The sequence below is a fragment of the Trachurus trachurus genome, assembly GCF_905171665.1.
Source record: "Trachurus trachurus genome assembly, chromosome: 12".
Lineage (NCBI taxonomy): Eukaryota > Metazoa > Chordata > Actinopteri > Carangiformes > Carangidae > Trachurus > Trachurus trachurus.
In genome coordinates, this window is record NC_139908.1 from 29412445 (window position 1) to 29429530 (window position 17086).

At 44.0% G+C, this 17086-nt stretch overlaps 1 protein-coding gene across 1 annotated transcript in view; it reads right to left on the reverse strand.

The window, feature by feature from the left end:
• shroom3 (shroom family member 3) overlaps positions 1–14727 on the reverse strand; it is a gene marked incomplete at its 5' end in the record, with an annotated part of 77382 nt that extends 62655 nt beyond the window's left edge. Inside the window, 2 exons of the mRNA XM_083982961.1 lie at positions 5265–5419; positions 14620–14727. Coding sequence (XP_083839087.1) covers positions 5265–5419; positions 14620–14727 — 263 coding nt within the window. The remainder of the gene's footprint in view (positions 1–5264; positions 5420–14619) is intronic.
• Positions 14728–17086: the final 2359 nt, after the last annotated feature.

Below are 17086 nucleotides of genomic sequence, written 5' to 3' on the forward strand. Positions count from 1 at the left end.
AACCCTCTGAGTGATCACTGGACGACATGCTCTGCCACCTGAGACACTGCCACGGCATAGTGACAGTGGCCTCTTTCCTTCCTCCTTATTCTTCATTGGTTAATTTATGAACGCCAAACTCTCTCTGGCTGGCTGGATTCTCTGTTCAGGTTGCCATAAAAACATGGCGGTGCAAGATGGCCGCACTCTCTAAATCAAGACCCCTGCTATATGTACGTATAAAACGAAGAATTATAAGGCTACGAAAACCAATAGCGACTATAAATATATTCATATATTCAGGTTTTGCCAATAAACCTTGTTAATTATTACACACCGGACCTTTAAGGTTTTATAACTGAGAAGATAACACATAAGCCAATCAATACAGAACATTTAGGTCACTGAGGGAGATAAATGATTGGGGTATCAGAAAGAAAAGAGTAATATTGCTCTGTGTAGCATGGGGTTACAGTCGTCCATGGGTGAGAGGTGAAGAGGGAGGGAGGTAGTGAAATGCTGGCATAAGCTAACTGGCCAGGGAAGGGAGCCCTTCCAATCTAAGTCCAGCCAGTCTACATAGTATAGGGAGCAGGGGAGGTGTCTTGTAGGGCATCATTCACTCATTTTGAATTCATATTCAATCCCAACAAGCTATAAATTGTGCACTTATGTAACAGAGGTCCGCGGGTATAGCCACAGTCACGAGGTACCAGTGAGGAGAAGTGACGGTGTGTGGCGGTTAGCGGTACTGAAGCCCAGAAAAGACGTGCTAATCCACTTGCCAAGTGGTCATTGACTTCTTGGCAAAACGGTTAGCATCATCGCCCGCAGTGCAGGAGAACCGAGTTGGAAACCCAGTCAGGGCAGGCCAGACAACGTTGGTCACACTTAAAGGGATAGTTCAACATTTTGGCAAATTGGCCCATTGCCATAATCACTATAGTCATAGCAGTAGGTTTGTTACCTTTAATTGTCGGTGTAAGCTATTTTTAGAACAGCGGAGCAGCTCAGAGCTACGCTACGGAGGCTAATGGAATTTCTTGGTTTCCCTCATCAAACTCATCAAATACAAATACAAAAACTCCAAAACGCTCTGGTGGACAAGTTGTGACCTGCACAATCACCACGCTATGAGATAATAACAGAACGTTACCAGACAGAGTTGTTTTAGAGGGAAATACAGAGTTTGCTTGCTGAAAAACTGTCCCTGAACGCAACACGCATCAGCGGTTTTGCATGAATTTGCCTCTAAAACAACTCTGTCTCGTAACGATCCGAGGAAAAGGGCCTGCAGCAGTTAGGCCACCGTAGTTAGTAGCTAGTAGTCAGGGGGCTTAGCACACTTTTTTGGGCTTACTGTTACGGAGCGGATAAAAGCGTGAAATTTGGCACAAGGCTACGTCAGTACTATACGATTTTAGCCTAGGAGCCCACCATAATTCTTTTGAAATATCCATAAAAAGAACCATATTCTCTGGATCAAAATATATGATGAAAAATGTCATTTTTCTGAAGTCTTAAGAAGATAATTGATGGTAGCTAATTTGCTCTTTTTAGGCCATTGTATAACCAGAATCTGCTTTTAATTTGTGCACTGACCAGTAACCTTCCAAATGTTGTGTATAAAACATGCATTACAGTATCATCAGACATAATTGTAGCAAGACACAGATCTGGACAAGGCTACAAAAGAAGACCTGTTGCACTTATTGTTTCTAAGAGCAAAGTGGCCTCCATCAAAGGTTTGGGTCAACCAGGACTCTTCGTAGAGCTGGCCATCCAGCCAAACTGAACAGTTGGCGGAGTTGGTGAGAGTTGGTGAGAGTTGGTTAGAAAGGACCGAAGAAAAGGAACCGAAAACACAAAAAAAGCTGAGCTCCAGAGATCCTTTGGGAGAAGGGAGAAAGTTACAGAAGATGGCTCAGAAGATGAGCCATGGCTGCATCCTCCACCAATCTGGGCTATAGAGCAGAGTGGACCAATGAAAGCTCACTCCACAGTGTTATGAAAAGGCTGCGTAGAGTTACTCACAACCTTTAGGTGGTTGTTTGCAAATTAAAACCTTTCATATGTCATTCACTGACCACCGCTTATCCTGCACTAGGGTCACAGGTGAGCTGGAGCATCTCACTTCACTAACGAGAGGAGGGCCCCAGCCGGTGGATTCGAACCCAGAACCCCCTTGCTGTGAGGCGACAGTGCTAACCACTGCACCACCATGCCACCCATAATTAGCAGCCTGAAAATTGAAGGATTATCAAATTTATTTTTGTAGCCTTGTCCAGATCTATGCCTTGCTACAATTGAGCTCTTGGGGCAGTTCCTTTGACCTCATGGATCTCACTTTGCTCAGATATGTAAATGAGCTGTATTAGCTGTATCTTATTGAGGTGTGTTTTTCAAATCATGTCCAAACTATTTATTTCAACACAGTTAGGCTCAAAGATAAATAAAATAAGTTGACAGCTCCTGAATGGCATACATGAGCATCACAGCAAAGGGTCTGAATGTTCAGGTGATATTTAATTTTTTCTATTTTTGCAAACATTTCTAAAATTCTGGGTTTGTGCTGTCATTAAGGGGGACTGGGTGTAGATTGATGAGGGGGAACATTTTTTTTTTTCTTTCTCCATTTTAACATAAAGATAAAACTATGCTACCGTATACATACATTATGTAATATACAGACATATGCAGCACACACACACACACACACACACACACACACACACACACACACACACACACACACACACACACACACACACACGTAATGTACACACATTTTGTGAGTATTCATATATTTTTAAAATCATTTTATGATGATTAAAAATAGCAGGTGTTTTCATTGATAATGATGATTTTGTAATATGATATTTTACAGAAAAATCTTTCAGGGCTCCTAGGCTAAAATGATTTGTTAGACCATAAAGAAACATCATACAAATTTTACGCTTTTATCCGCTCCGTAACAGTAATTTTGCTAAGCCCCCTGACTATAGTAACCCCCCCCCATTGGAAACTATCAGTGTGTCAATAGTAAATATCTTGTCTGATACTTTGGTCAAAGTTATGTGAGAGCTCAAGTTTCCTGGGTTTCCCATTCTTTTGCAGAATGGGAGTCCATGGAGTTTTTCCTCAGTGGATGTGAGGGTCTAAGGACAGAGGATGTTGTTACGATGCCATGTAAAGCCCTTTGAGACAAACTGTTTGTAAAAACGGGCTATACAAATAAAATTGCCTTGCCTTGCCTTGCTGCTTTGTTTCCCTGTTTCACTGTAAAACGGTAGAAAACTTAAATAATACACTGATATTGCTGAAAATATTGCAAAAGAGTGTTTCTTGTTTAACTTTGTGTCTTTTAGAGATCATTTCATCTTCCACTTACTGAACTGTTCACATTAACAGACATGTGGACCATGGGTGCCCAAACGTTTGCATGTCACTGTATTATGTATCTCATTGATTAGGAACATGCTGTGCAGAGTTGTGACACAAGAACTCACCGATATGTTGGTTCTGAGAACTGTGTCCCAAGTAGATCACTACAACCCAATGCCTGGACTCATGACATTATACTAGACTGGATAAAGGCCCAATTCACTTGGAGAGATGTCACTTACGAACCAACCAACCAGTCCAAGGGCTCTTTCCACATTGGCATGGATCTAACTGGGAGATTTCACAATGCAGTATCCACTGATTCAGGTCATCTTCTGAGTTGGGAACCAAAAAGACTTGCTAAATGACCAAAATTATATTATACACACTCTATGGATTATTGGGTATTTGTTACACCCATGTCTTCTCCCAGTGTCTCCTCCCCTCCCTGTGTCTCTCCCTCCTTCCTAGGGGCGGGCCCCAGGGGCGGGCCCCAGACGCAGGCTGCTGCTGCTGCTGCTGCAGGGCACACACCTGAGGCTCATCTGCTCAAAGACACCGGCCCTCCACTCATTCATCGCCAGATCTTTACAGTTCACCACGTTGGTAACTTTGTCAGGCTCCTTCTCTGTGATATTTAGTATCCAGTGTTCTCTAGTCTCCTGTGTTTTTTGTGTCCTTAGCCTTTTTTCTCTCCTTCGTGTTTTTGCTCCGGGTTTCTCCTGCCTCGTTTTGACCCTGTCTCCCCACGCTCCCAGATTCCCTGCCCTGCCAGCAAGCAGCCGCTCTGGACCCGCTCCCCCTTCCCGGGACCCTCTCCCCCACAATCTGCCTCTTCCTCTGCTCATCATAACGACCCATAATCTGACCAGCACTATTTGAAAAATGAGCAGAAAAACCACTGATGCTCGTGGTTTACACATTTCTATACCGTTCTATACCATTAGGGAGGGATATGCTAAGTAAGGAACCACCAACAGCATCACCCGTTCTCCAATCCCTCAACTCAGGAATGATGAAATACAGTTCAACTGTCAAATTCTACTGTTCAGTACCACATAGTTCAGTATTTTTTTTTTAGAAATTCTTCTGTACTGTATATGTGTGTGTGTGTGTGTGTTGTCCGCAAATTCTCTCTACAGGATCTTCAGCAGTATCAGTCAGCTTTACTTTGGTGTTAAAGGGGAACTAAACCCCTCAGTTTTGGATGACGTGCTCTAAGCTTGAAATTCAAAAAATGCCTTGATTATGGGCGGGACTCAGGAGCACTCTCCGATCCCCCCTCCCCCCTCCCCCCTCCCCTGCGCCCCATTCACACCCGCGAAATCACACAAAAGAGAAAAAAAAGTAATAAACACACATCAACACTTCTGCTAGCGCTAACGAGCTACTAACGAGCTACTAACAGCACTAGTAGCGCGGACACTACTAGGAGCCCTAACACAGTGCATCTACAGCTGATCCGCCGGCTCGTTAGCTCGTTAACGGCTCGTTAGCGCCAGCGCCGGCCGCACAAACGATTCCCGTTCAGGCAGCTGTTAGCAGCCGTTAGCCGCAGCAGAGCAGCTAAACTGCCTAGCAACCGTTAGAGGCAGGCAGCAGCCGGTGCTGATTGGTCGGGGAGCTGGTGGCCGATGACGAAAGCTGCCTCCAAAACGTCATCTGCCTCCATCTCAGCCAATAGAAAAATTTGATTGTAATAGCCGTGTTTCAACCCATAGAGGGCAGTCACACTGCATTTTTACTACAAAATACACCAAGTTGAAATATTTTGACTAAAATGTCAAAAGTTGGACCAGAATCAACTGACAACACTACCTTATACCCAAATATATTTGTTTTCAGCAGAAAAAAGTGGTTTGGGGGCTTAGTTCCTCTTTAATGAGGTTATTGTTCTTTACCTGCGAACGGTGAGTGTCAGAGTCTTGTGCGATCCTTTGACCAGAGCGATGGCCTCCTGTCTGAATCCAGTCAGCTCTACGTCATTAATGATGATGATTTCATCCCCCGCCAGCAGAGGCTGCTCCAAACGGTCGGCCTTCCCATCCTCCTCTACCTGCACACACACATTAACACACACAAGTGTGAGCGAAATGCAAAATTGTCCCGAAAAAAATTTAATAAGTCTACATTTCAAGCTTATTTGTAGCGGAAGCTCCTCTTCCCGGTTCATCAAACTTAACGAACCGGGAGGAGGAGCTTCGAGAAGCTTCCACTACAAAACAAGCTTGAAATATAGACTTTTTAAAAAAAATTCGGGACAATTTCGCATTTCAATACAAGACAGATATTACATATGAGCAGCATGGAGGTATTTGGATGTTTTTTGGTGTGTGTTTTTGTTACGAAGACAGTTGGTATCCATTTGCAACTGTTATATGGACATGCACTTAGGGATGCACCGATCCACATTTTTTCACTTCCGATCCGATCCCGATACAAGAATTTGGATATCTGCCGATACCGATACGTTTGACAACCCTGGTCTACGATCTGAAATTTTTTTAAAAAAGCACCCCACACACAGACACACACACCCTCCCCCCCCGAGCTCGTATGGCCCTCCCCTCGGAGCCTATTAACGACACACCCCCCCTTCAGCAGAGCAGAGCAACAAGCCTGCCTGCAGAAACCAAACACGGCTTTGAATGCGGAGTAACAGTGTCGGATTCACAACTTCCACAATAAAAACAAAGATTACCTGTTCAACATAAACTCCGCTCTATTAGCACCGCCGTGTTGCGGGGGTTTGCGCACTCTGAACTATGGGAGCCCAGCAGGGAGCATTGGTAGTGGATGTTGAAGAGAAAATTGTTTTTCATTAAAATAAATCGATGTAAAGTACAAATTTGAATTAATCGATGTATTGCCCAGCCCTACATTGCACGTTGCTGTCTTGCTTTGCGGTGTTTCGAGCATGAAATATTTACAAACAGCGGACGTGTGCTGCTCAACGCTACCCGGCTGTTAGCCTGCTGCTGCTAGTGGCCCGGCAGGCTGCAAACAGGGGCATGTATTTCCTGAACGGGGGTGTGTCTCATCTCTCTGCCTCACTGACACACCGCACACGCCTCCTTCAGGAAATCCGTTCCACAGTTTTGCAGCCACCTAGCAGAGTAGCCAACAGGAGTAACTTTTGGAATCATTTCAGCAGACAACCATGAAAGCACATGTGTTTCACGGATCGGAAATTTGCGCAGGTTGGATCGGAATTTTCCGATCCATTAATTACACTCATATCGGTACCCGATACCTATACTGGATCGGATCTGCCCCATCCCTACATGCACTGCTACGCCGAGACCCCCTGTAACTCAGAGAAGCCACGGAGGACTCTGAAACTTCTCCCAACCCTTAGTCCACATCCGCTTTAAGGTGAATGGTCACGATTTAGAATTGAGAAACTGCACTGCGGTCTATTTCAAAGGAAGGAGCCACAAAGGATTTTAAAGTATGTCATGACTCAACTAAGACTCATACTGTCGCGATTTGAGGAGAAACACAGGACCCAGATGCAGACACAAACATGAGAGAGTGAGTTCAGAGTCATTTGTTAAGAGAGAAGGGACAACAACTCAAAAAGGTCTCCAATTATCCAAATGTGAAATCACCCCCCCCCCCCCCCCCCCAAAAAAAAAAGGTCAGTGGGTATTAAATCCCAGACATCACAAAAAGATAAACACAAAAGGGGTCTACAACCAAACCACTAAGGTTAGATCAAAAGAACCAAGAAACACAAAGGAAAAGCACAGACTGACCAGGAAGAGCACAGGGAGGAAAAACACACAGGAGGGAGAGAACAGGACATGATGAGACAAGGTAGACCTGGCAGACTCAAAAGACAGAGGTTAGTTACAAATGAGACACAGGTGAGGGAGACACAGACAAAGCTAGACACAATGAGTCAGGAAGAAGACAGAGGATTTTCAAAATGATAGAGGAACACTCAAACCAACCAGGGGAACAGAGGGAGGACGTGACTCCTGACTTTATCAGAGCTGATGGTGATGCCTCTTAGCAGCCTGTCAGTGCAGTGTGTGTCTTTGTTTATCCATTTATCGTGTGTGTGTGTGTGTGTGTGTGTGTGTGTGTGTGTGTGTGTGTGTGTGTGTGTGTGTGTGTGTGTGTGTGTGTGTTCTCCCGCTTTAAGGTCACATTGTCTTGTTCTCTCAGATAAACTCAATCAAATCCCGACAGATTGTCAAAATGTGTCAGCACCAACTTCACCAGCTCAGACTGGATTCCAACATGTAATGTATGTGGTGGATTATTAAAGGGATAGTTCAACAACTGGGTCATGACCGAAAGAACAGGATCCCTGATACAAGCGGCTGAAATGAGTTTCCTCCGCAGGGTGGCGGGGCGCTCCCTTAGAGACAGGGTGAGGAGCTCTGTCACCCGGGAGGAGCTCGGAGTAGAGCCGCTGCTCCTCCACATCCAGAGGAGCCAGCTGAGGTGGCTCGGGCATCTGTATTGGATACCCCCTGGACGCCTCCCTCGGGAGGTGTTCCGGGCATGTCCCACCGGGAGGAGGCCCAGAGGAAGACCCAGGACACGCTGGAGGAAGTGTCCGGGGAGAGGGAAATCTGGGGATCCCTGCTCCGACTGCTGCCCCCGCGACCCGACTCCAGATAAAGCGGTAGACAATGGATGGATGGATGGATGGATGGATGGATGGATGGATGGATGGATTGTGTATTTTATGAGTTTGATGGGGGAAAAGTGAAAATACCGTTCACCTCCATTGTGTTCAATGAGCAGCCCCGCCGATCTCAAAACAACATGCACTGACAATTAAAGGTAACAAACCTACTCCTAATGCTATAAGGATTATGGCAATGGGCCAATTTGCCAAAATGTTGAACTATCCCTTTAAACATCATGTTAATGCAGATTAACAAAACGAGGATGAATGCAGACTCAAACACTTTAAACACAATGCAATCAGGCGATGTCAAGTGGTATCAGGACCATGTAGATCTGATTCACAACATGAACAGTCTGCAGCCAGGTCGAAATGACATGTCTTCAGAGATAAATTGCAGCGACTATTGAAAGATCACCAAACCCCAGCTCCTCCTGCTCATCTCAAATTGCTCTGCAATAGGATACGGGCACGTCTGTCCGTCCTGGGTGAGGGATCCCTCCTCTGTTGCTCACCCTGAGGTTTCTCAGATTTTTCCCTGTTAAAAGGGTTTTCCATGGAGTTTTTCCTCAGTGGATGTGAGGGTCTAAGGGCAGAGGATGTTGTTGTGATGCCATGTAAAGCCCTTCGAGACAAATTGTTTGTAAAAATGGGCTATACAAATAAAATTGGGTTAACCCTCATTTCTGGTCAGCACTGCCCTGCGATCTCGCACCCCCACGTAACCATGTTGCTCAAAGGCTTAAAGAAGCAAGACCCGGCCATCTCCACGAGGCGCTTGCCTCTCACCTCAGACTTGCTCAGTCGCTGCACCATTGATTCAACCCTGGAATCCATGTTCCTACTTCTTCGGCTTCCTCAGGTGCTCCGAATTCGCCCCGACCTCTTCCGCTTTCCATCCTTCCCTACATCCCAAGCTATCCGACATCGCTATTCACACCGCTGACTCTCTAATCTTCACGCTCCGTAGAAGTAAGACCGATCAACTTCAAGCCTTCCCCATCTACATCTTCCGCCTCAATTCCTATCTCAGCCCATATGAACCACTGACAAGGTACGTCAACTCCAGCTACGCGTCTCAGGCATCGCCTCCGAACATTATTCACCCCACTCTTTTCGCATCGGCGCAGCATCCACGGCTGCCAGCCAAGGAATATCTGAGCACACGATTCAGATCATGGGGCATTGGTCTTCCCAGACATACCACACTTAAGCGATCTGCATCAAGCCCACTCACGATTGTGTTTAATTTAACAATGACTCTTTGGGGGTTAACTTCAGCCCGGGCACGACGAACCATCGGAGGAAGAACCCCCACTCAGAGTCTCCACTGCCTGGCTGAAGACCTCCCAACCCCCCCTTTACACCGTTCATTATCTCTGATTTCATTTCATTAAAAGAAATTCTAAAACTCACAATTTGTCGGCGTTGTCCTAGCTAGTGAATTATAATGTAGCCAGAACCACAACATCCCTCTGCTCTGTGTTTGTTGAGCTGCTCCAGATAATATCTCTTACAGAAATACAGCATTTTACATGAAGACAAGTTGTTTCCCTGAGGAGGTGGGGTGAAGGCTGTAGCCATGAGTGTAAAAGAATGCAGGAGTCCCAGTCTGTCTGGAAAGTTTAACTCTATCTGGTCAAACAGAAAATAATGTGTCTTGAGGAAGTCAGTCTTCTACTGTTACACTTCTACCATCTGTTTGGAAGTAACTTGGTCAAAATGTCCTATATGTCCTATCATCCACCTTGTCTCTGCCCATATTCAGGATTCCTGGTTTGAGTTTGAGGTTAGGATGAATCTGACTTCTAATATCTGAGTAACAGCACGTGGATAACAGGTCCATGTGCTTGGTGGCCAACATTTTTCTGTTTTGAAAATGGGTATTTCTAAATGAAATTAGGACACAGCTCATTTCCGATTTGCCTGCTCTGCAAGTGCGCCTGACAACTTTGAGAATTCTGGGTAATTTGAATAATAATCCATTAGCAGCCAAAAGACCCTGCCTTTCAGTTCAAACAGGTTAATTACAACCTTTCTCCATGGTTCCTACTGCTTGTCGTGTCAGCATTTGTGATCTCATGGAAGTAACTCTCCCTAGAAGTACTGGTGGCTTATCCAGCTTCACCCGTCCAGGTGACTTCATCTGTTCCATCCCTCTCCTCAGGTTTCCATCTTCCTGTGTTTCATTGGGCATATCAGTCCATTTTGTGTCACACTTTGGTATTTGAGCTCTGATAGAGTCCACATGAATCTGCACTGTGGCGTGTGGTGTTGTGCTACCACTTAATGTCAAGTCTCAGTATTAACAACTGTTGTTGACATAGGGAAGTAGTGTCTGTTTTTCTATTTGTGCATAATCTATGTCCATTACTTTCATGGATTATGATGCCTCTGTGAATAGGCATGGGCCAGTTACCCATTACCAGGTATACCACAGTTTGAAAAAGTCAATCATTAATATTTCCTGTCATACCATTCCTACAGTAGGAGCTGATTTCCCTCCAAGTTAAAACAACTCGACAGAAAGTGCAGGAATCTGTCAGCTGTACAGTAATCTGTGTTTATGATAAATGAGGGACAAAGGCCCGTCGACTGTATAGGCATATAGAGCAGCTTTCTGTTTGTAACAATTAATCTGTTAGCTGTTCAGGACGTCAGGAGGGAGAGAGGAGTGGCTGGAGGAGCTCTTATATCCATCTGTTTGGCCACTGGCTGCCACTGAGGAAAAGCCTGAATATTGAGTCCAAGTCATAAAGCATAACCTAAAACATCATGCTTATAGTTCATGCAAGAAGTTGTCAAAGGCCTTACCATGGTGGCATGGCTTTACTTTGTGTGTGTCAATCTGGTGGCATAACATGATGCAACTGACTACACAGCCATCAGCCACAGTCAAAGCCTAACTTCTGTCATAACAATAGTTTAGAAAATGTCCCATCAGCACCAGTCACATCAGGTGATCTGTTGCCTTCTCTTGCGGGATGATGTGAAATAAAACTTCAGGGGGTATTACCCATTTTTGTTTCAGTTTAGAGAAGAGAGTAAACTTCCATGTAACTTTTAATTTCTAATCTCATGTTTACCTATTAAACTTGCACATTTGTCTTCCACCATAAAATATTAGAGGAAACAACATATTAGTCTAACAGCACTGATAGTTAGGCCACAGAAAGGAGGGATACAAACGTGCATGTCATTATACATCCTTTATTATGGTATTTTATTATTCTGGTGGTTTCGTCCCTACGTCACCACATTCACGCGCATCCCTTGGCTGCACACACAGAGAGGACCGCCCCTTTATGCCGTTCTCTCTCCTCATTGGATAAAGGTTGTAGGATACAAGGAAAGTTTTCTCCTGGGCTCAGAGCAGAGCAGAGTGACTGACAGACCCGTGTTTCAGACCAAACACTCTATAGAAGTGATTGCTGTCTGAAGATACAACTATTTAAGACTTATATTAACACAAACTGTAAATGACCTTTAATATGAGCATAGTATTTTTATAAATGTGTTTTTATGTTTACTTAGTAACATTCTTTAAAGCCAGGCTTTTATTTTTTATATACCGGTATTAAGCAGACGGATATTCAGTGCTCTTATTTTGAAAGCGTCTCGCTGAGACCTCGTACACATCCGGTGCTTCGGAGTTTACCGGCAGTAGGAAAAGTGTGTCTGCAAGGCTAAAAGAGTGTCTTCAATGCTAAAAGCAAGCAAAGTGTGCCACATGAAACGCCCTAGCACCTGGCTAATAAGGGGCACAAGGTTTGTTTTGTTACCATTTCATGCTATATTTATGTCCGGCTCGAGTTTGGTTGCCGTGGATATTTTCATGCATAAAACGTATTGTGGTTAGCGGTAGCTACTATTAGCATCGGCGAGCTGCCGTGTCGGTCTGTATTGAAGTGAGATTAAGCTATAAGCTAACTGGTTGGTTGTCTTATTAATGCAACAGGACGTATTTTGTCTGTTTTATATAAGGTCTGCTAAGGTTAAAAACTGTTTATTGGGTTAAAAACGAACGGTTAAAAATGCTAATTTCATGTCAAATATTGTTTTATATTGCACTCTATGTGAGGTTGTCTTTCAGTTAAAATGTGAATTTTCCCTCATGACTGTAACATCAATCGTAGCAGTTAAAATATATATTTAAATTCATGGAGTAAAACCTGTGAGTCTACAATAAGTTTATTAGATAAAAAGAGAGTTAAGTCAACTTACATGATTGTTTGTGATAAAGGCAGTTAAAGGTAATTTCAAGTAAGAGTAAAGGTAACGGTATTTTGTTTTCTTCTTTTCATAGCTCTTACGGTGTGTTTGCATTGAATACGGTCCAAGGAATAAAACACTGTGAACCATCAGTTTGAGAGTCCGACCATCATTTAGCCGGGGATGCTACACAAACATTCCGCTTACTTCTGCTTTAAGCATGGTGCAGGTGGTGAACTGATCACACATAATAATAAAGCTAAAAGTGACTAAGTGTGGATTACAGAGCCACATGTCTGAAAAACAGAGACTACAACTGCAACAAACGCTCTAATCCCTTGACATGTGCAGCGAGTTCCACAGCAGCCGCGCCTACACCACGCATCCAGTCTGTTCCTGGCCTTAAGGAGCTGTGCTGTTCTAATAACGAGTCTTCTGCAGAATGAGAGGAGGGTCTGAAAAGATTTGATACTCTGATGACTCAAAACAATTCCAGGAAAGCACAGGGTGTTGGTTCAGGGGTTAGGATTTCAATGTGTGCAAGTGAAAATCATTAGTAGTCCATCAATATTAATGTGAAATGTGAAATTTTAGCACTCATAATTTACTGCCACTGTTATGATTGTGAGCCAATCTCTGCACAGTTACAGTGAGAGGAGTAGATTAAAGTAGAGCTAGTGCAGATGTTCATAAAGGGGAGTTTGTTTACATCTTTACTCTTCAACTTCATTTGGACACCAGTAGGGCTGCCTGCAACTATAACAATTATTTTCATTATAGATTAATCTGTCGATTATTTCAACGATTAATCGATTAGTTGTTCAGTCAATAAAAGTTTAAAAAACATCAATCAGTGTTTTTCAAACCACCAGACGACGTCCTCAAATGTCTTGTTTTGTCCACAAATCAAAGAGAGACTCAGTTTATTGTCATAAAGGAACAAAGAAACCAGAAATATTCACATTTAAGAAGCTGGAATCAGAGTTCAGCAAAAAAAATTCTTAAAAAACTCAAACCGATTATTCGATTATCAAAATAGTTTACGTTAATTTAATAATCGATTACTGTTCAATTAATCGATTAACTGTTGCAGCTCTAGATACCAGTAATGAGACATTCACATTTAAAACTCATTCAATCTTTTGAGCGTGTTATGTGGAGCCTGGATCAACAGAAATCTCTGGGCTGCCTCAGAACCACAAGACCTGCAGTGCACTGATGACAAACAAACTGGGGGTGAAATGTGGTCTATTATAATCTATCTGCTAAAAAAAAACTCATAAATTAAAATCTATAGAGAAAACTCTATTGAAACAGTATAGGTGATGATGTAAAGCAGCGTTCGAGCACAAAGAGAGATAATAGATACGTGAAAGGTTCATTCAAGAGAATGACAGATAGTGAAATAATAAATACACAGAAGAACCTGAAAGACAAAGGAACTGTGGAGCTGACAGACAGCCTGACAGACAGCCGGGAATCAAGCAGTTGTAAAGCAGTGTGATAAAACACATCTACACACAGTACAGAACAATGCTGTGAGCAAGTCTGCATAGCACCCAGGAAAAGCATCATTCCCATTCCTGTCCTGTTTCATAGCTGTTTGGCCTCTGTCCCAGAAGAATCCCCACACCCACACACACACACACACACACACACACACAGTCTGCTGATTTGCATTTTAATAAAATTAGGCCACAGTGACTGGAAGGACAGAGGGGGGGTCATTTGTGGTATTATACTGAGGTTTGAGAGGACTACATATATGTCAAATGGTTCATAGTGTCATATCCAACAGCCTATCTGAGTGTGAAAAGCTGACAGATGCTGGATAATAAATCACAGTAATAATATCATATCAGTGTTCAAAACTTATCTCTAAGATCCCTGAACCAAGAACTGGAGCTTTGCTTGGCTCCTCCTGATTCAGTGGAGGCTGATCTCAATACAGCTACAGTGAATAGTTGTCAAGTGTTGTGTATTTGGGTAGGCCTGGCCATCATTCAAGTATGTAAACAATGTACTGTCAGTTTATCATTCTAACAGCTTTTAACAATAAATGGAATGCTTATTTGAGCAGACTGTCAGTGCAGCCGCAGCAAATTGAAAGTATTATCAGATACTACAATGGAATCTGTTATATTTTTCATAGCTTGTGGAAGTCAGTGGCTTGGGCTTGTAAACTATGACTGTCAATGAGCTTGAAGGACATCCGACTTCTGCTGCCGTCACTGGCATCAGCCTCAAACATCATTAACCAAACATGATCTTTCTATTATGTCAATAACCCTCACTTTATCTGCTCTCTCCAGCACTGTGAGCTCCATAGTGAACTTCAGTTGAGTGAAGTGACCGTGCATGTTAAAGTGTCACAGCAGAGGACGGTGACACAGACATACCTTAGAGATGATGAGCGGTGCTCCGTGCTCCAGGCCGCCCTGCAGCGTGAAGCCCCAGGGTGCTGCGCCCTGCAGCCGGGCCTCCAGCAGCACCCAGCCGCTCTGCATAGCCTGCTGCCGGGGACTCGGAGCGCTGCTCTGTCTTCAGCCGGACCGGGCGGATACTGGAGAAAAGACTTCTCCTTCCTTCACGACCGCATTTCCCTCATTCATTGAAGTCTTAGCTGAGACCAAGGAAAGCAGGAGGAGGTGTCCGAGCACCGCGCCGCGCTTCCTGCAAAGTGCATTTCTGAAGCGCCTGAGTGCGACTGATCCGCACGAACAGCACGAAACTATCCACGGGTTTTACTGGAGGAGAGAAAAGTCCAAGAACGGAGGGAGCTCCCAAACAGAAATACTGACCCCTCTCTCTCTCTCTCTCTCTCTCTCTCTCTCTCTCTCTCTCTCTCTCTCTCTCTCTCTCTCTCTCTCTCTACCTCCCTCTCTCTCTCTCTCTCTCTCTCTCTCTCTCTCTCTCTCTCTCTCTACCTCCCTCTCTCTCCCTCTCTCTCTCTCTCTCTCTCTCTCTCTCTAGAAATTCAGTTTAGCATTACAATGGGATTTCCTGCGACTCACTGAGCGAAAAGAAAAGAGATACTAACTCACACAGAGAGGTGGAGTGAGGTAGAGCGAGGCAGAGAGGGGGGCAGGAGAGGATAGAGAGAAACTAGAACGAAAGAACAGTTAACAGTGAGGAAAGAAAGAAAGAAAGAAAGAAAGAAAGAAAGAAAGAAAGAAAGAAAGAAAGAAAACGAATAGATAAGAAAAGACACACAAAGTTGGAGGCAGTGTTTCCTGTGTGTGTGCTGATGAGTTGTAATCCAATCCTCCACAGCAGAGCTGAGCCCTGCAGCTGGAGGACTGGAACTGTTTCCCTTTACCCTGAAACCAGATTACAGGCTGAGCCAGACCGCTGGATCAAACAGGACTCACTATACTGACCATCAGAGTTTACACCAGCTCTTCAATCATCAGGTTCAGGACAGCATTAAACCATAGTTATCGTAGCCTACCTTTACAATATGACATTTTAACCTGGATGAAAATGAAGTGAAGGATATCCCTGTTTTCCAGTGAGACTTGAGGTTTTATTTACTGCTGTTGCTTGACTCAAATGTCATCAAGTATATCAGATAACAGGAGCGACAGGTGGCAATGGTTTACTAGAGAGCACAGCAGAGTCTGGATCAGGTTCATTCAGGCAAGGTGACATTTTTCTCCTGAACAGCAGCAGTCCCTATGGATGTGAGTTAAACAGTCTGTCTGCACTGACTGTGTCTGTGGCTCCCTCTGTCTCACCAACCGGTCTCACAGTCAAATGAGCTTTATCGACAACACAAGATGAAGTTAAAGGGATAGTTCAGCATTTTGGCAAATTCGCCTATTGCCAAATCCGTATAGGCTAGTCATAGGAGTAGGAGGTTCATTACTTTTAATTGTCGGTGCATGTTGTTTTGAGATCAGCGGAGCAGAGACGCAAGCTGCTCATTGAACACAATGGAGGTGAACGGTATTTTCGCCTTTCCCTCAGCAAACTCTTCAAATACACGATCCAACAACTCCAAAATGCTCTCATGGACAAGTTGTGACCTGCACATTCACCACGCTATGAGATAATAACGGAACATTACGAGACAGAATTGTTTTCGAGGCAAATGCGTAACCGGAACTACATTCCAGACAGTAACGTAAGTTGTTCTGAGTATTTGCTTCAAGTGTCGTAATGTGACATAATTTTACGTTATTATTTCATAGCGTGGTGAATGTGCAGGTCACAACTTGTCCTCGAGAGTCTTTTGGAGTTGCTGGATTGTGTACGATAATACTGTGTTGCGTTAGCTTAGCAGCTCGCATCTCTGCCCCGCCGATCTAAAAACAGCTTGCACCAACTATTAAAGGTAATGAACCTACTATAGGGATTATGACATTAGGTGAATTTGCCAGAATGTTGAACTATCGCTTTAAAGGTACATTGTGTAGGAATTACTCCCATCTAGCGGTGCGGTTGTAGATCGCAAGCAACTCAGTCGTATTTTTCATGCTGCATTCAGGTGAAATCAGTTAGACGGCAGACGGACGACAGCCGCTGCACGTAACAGCTTAAAGGGATAGTAGTAAAGTGGGGTTGTATGATCTCCAAATAGCCGCTAAGTACTTTAATTGCAGTAGAAGACTCTCTACACTCCTCCCGTTAGCAACGCCAGCCCATAGCCCTGCCCAGAAATTTACAACATACATTGTTGTGAATGGACCAAAAGAAACGGCCTATTTTCGCGGCCTAAAAGAGGTTTTACCTGAAAAAAAAATAGACAGTTCCATTGTTCGCTATAATATAATTTTTTCCAGCCCCTGAATGTGCAGGAAAAATGCAGTTTTTATTTGGAGCTAACCAACTGCTGATCGGCGGGCGCTAACCCTGGGCGGAGGG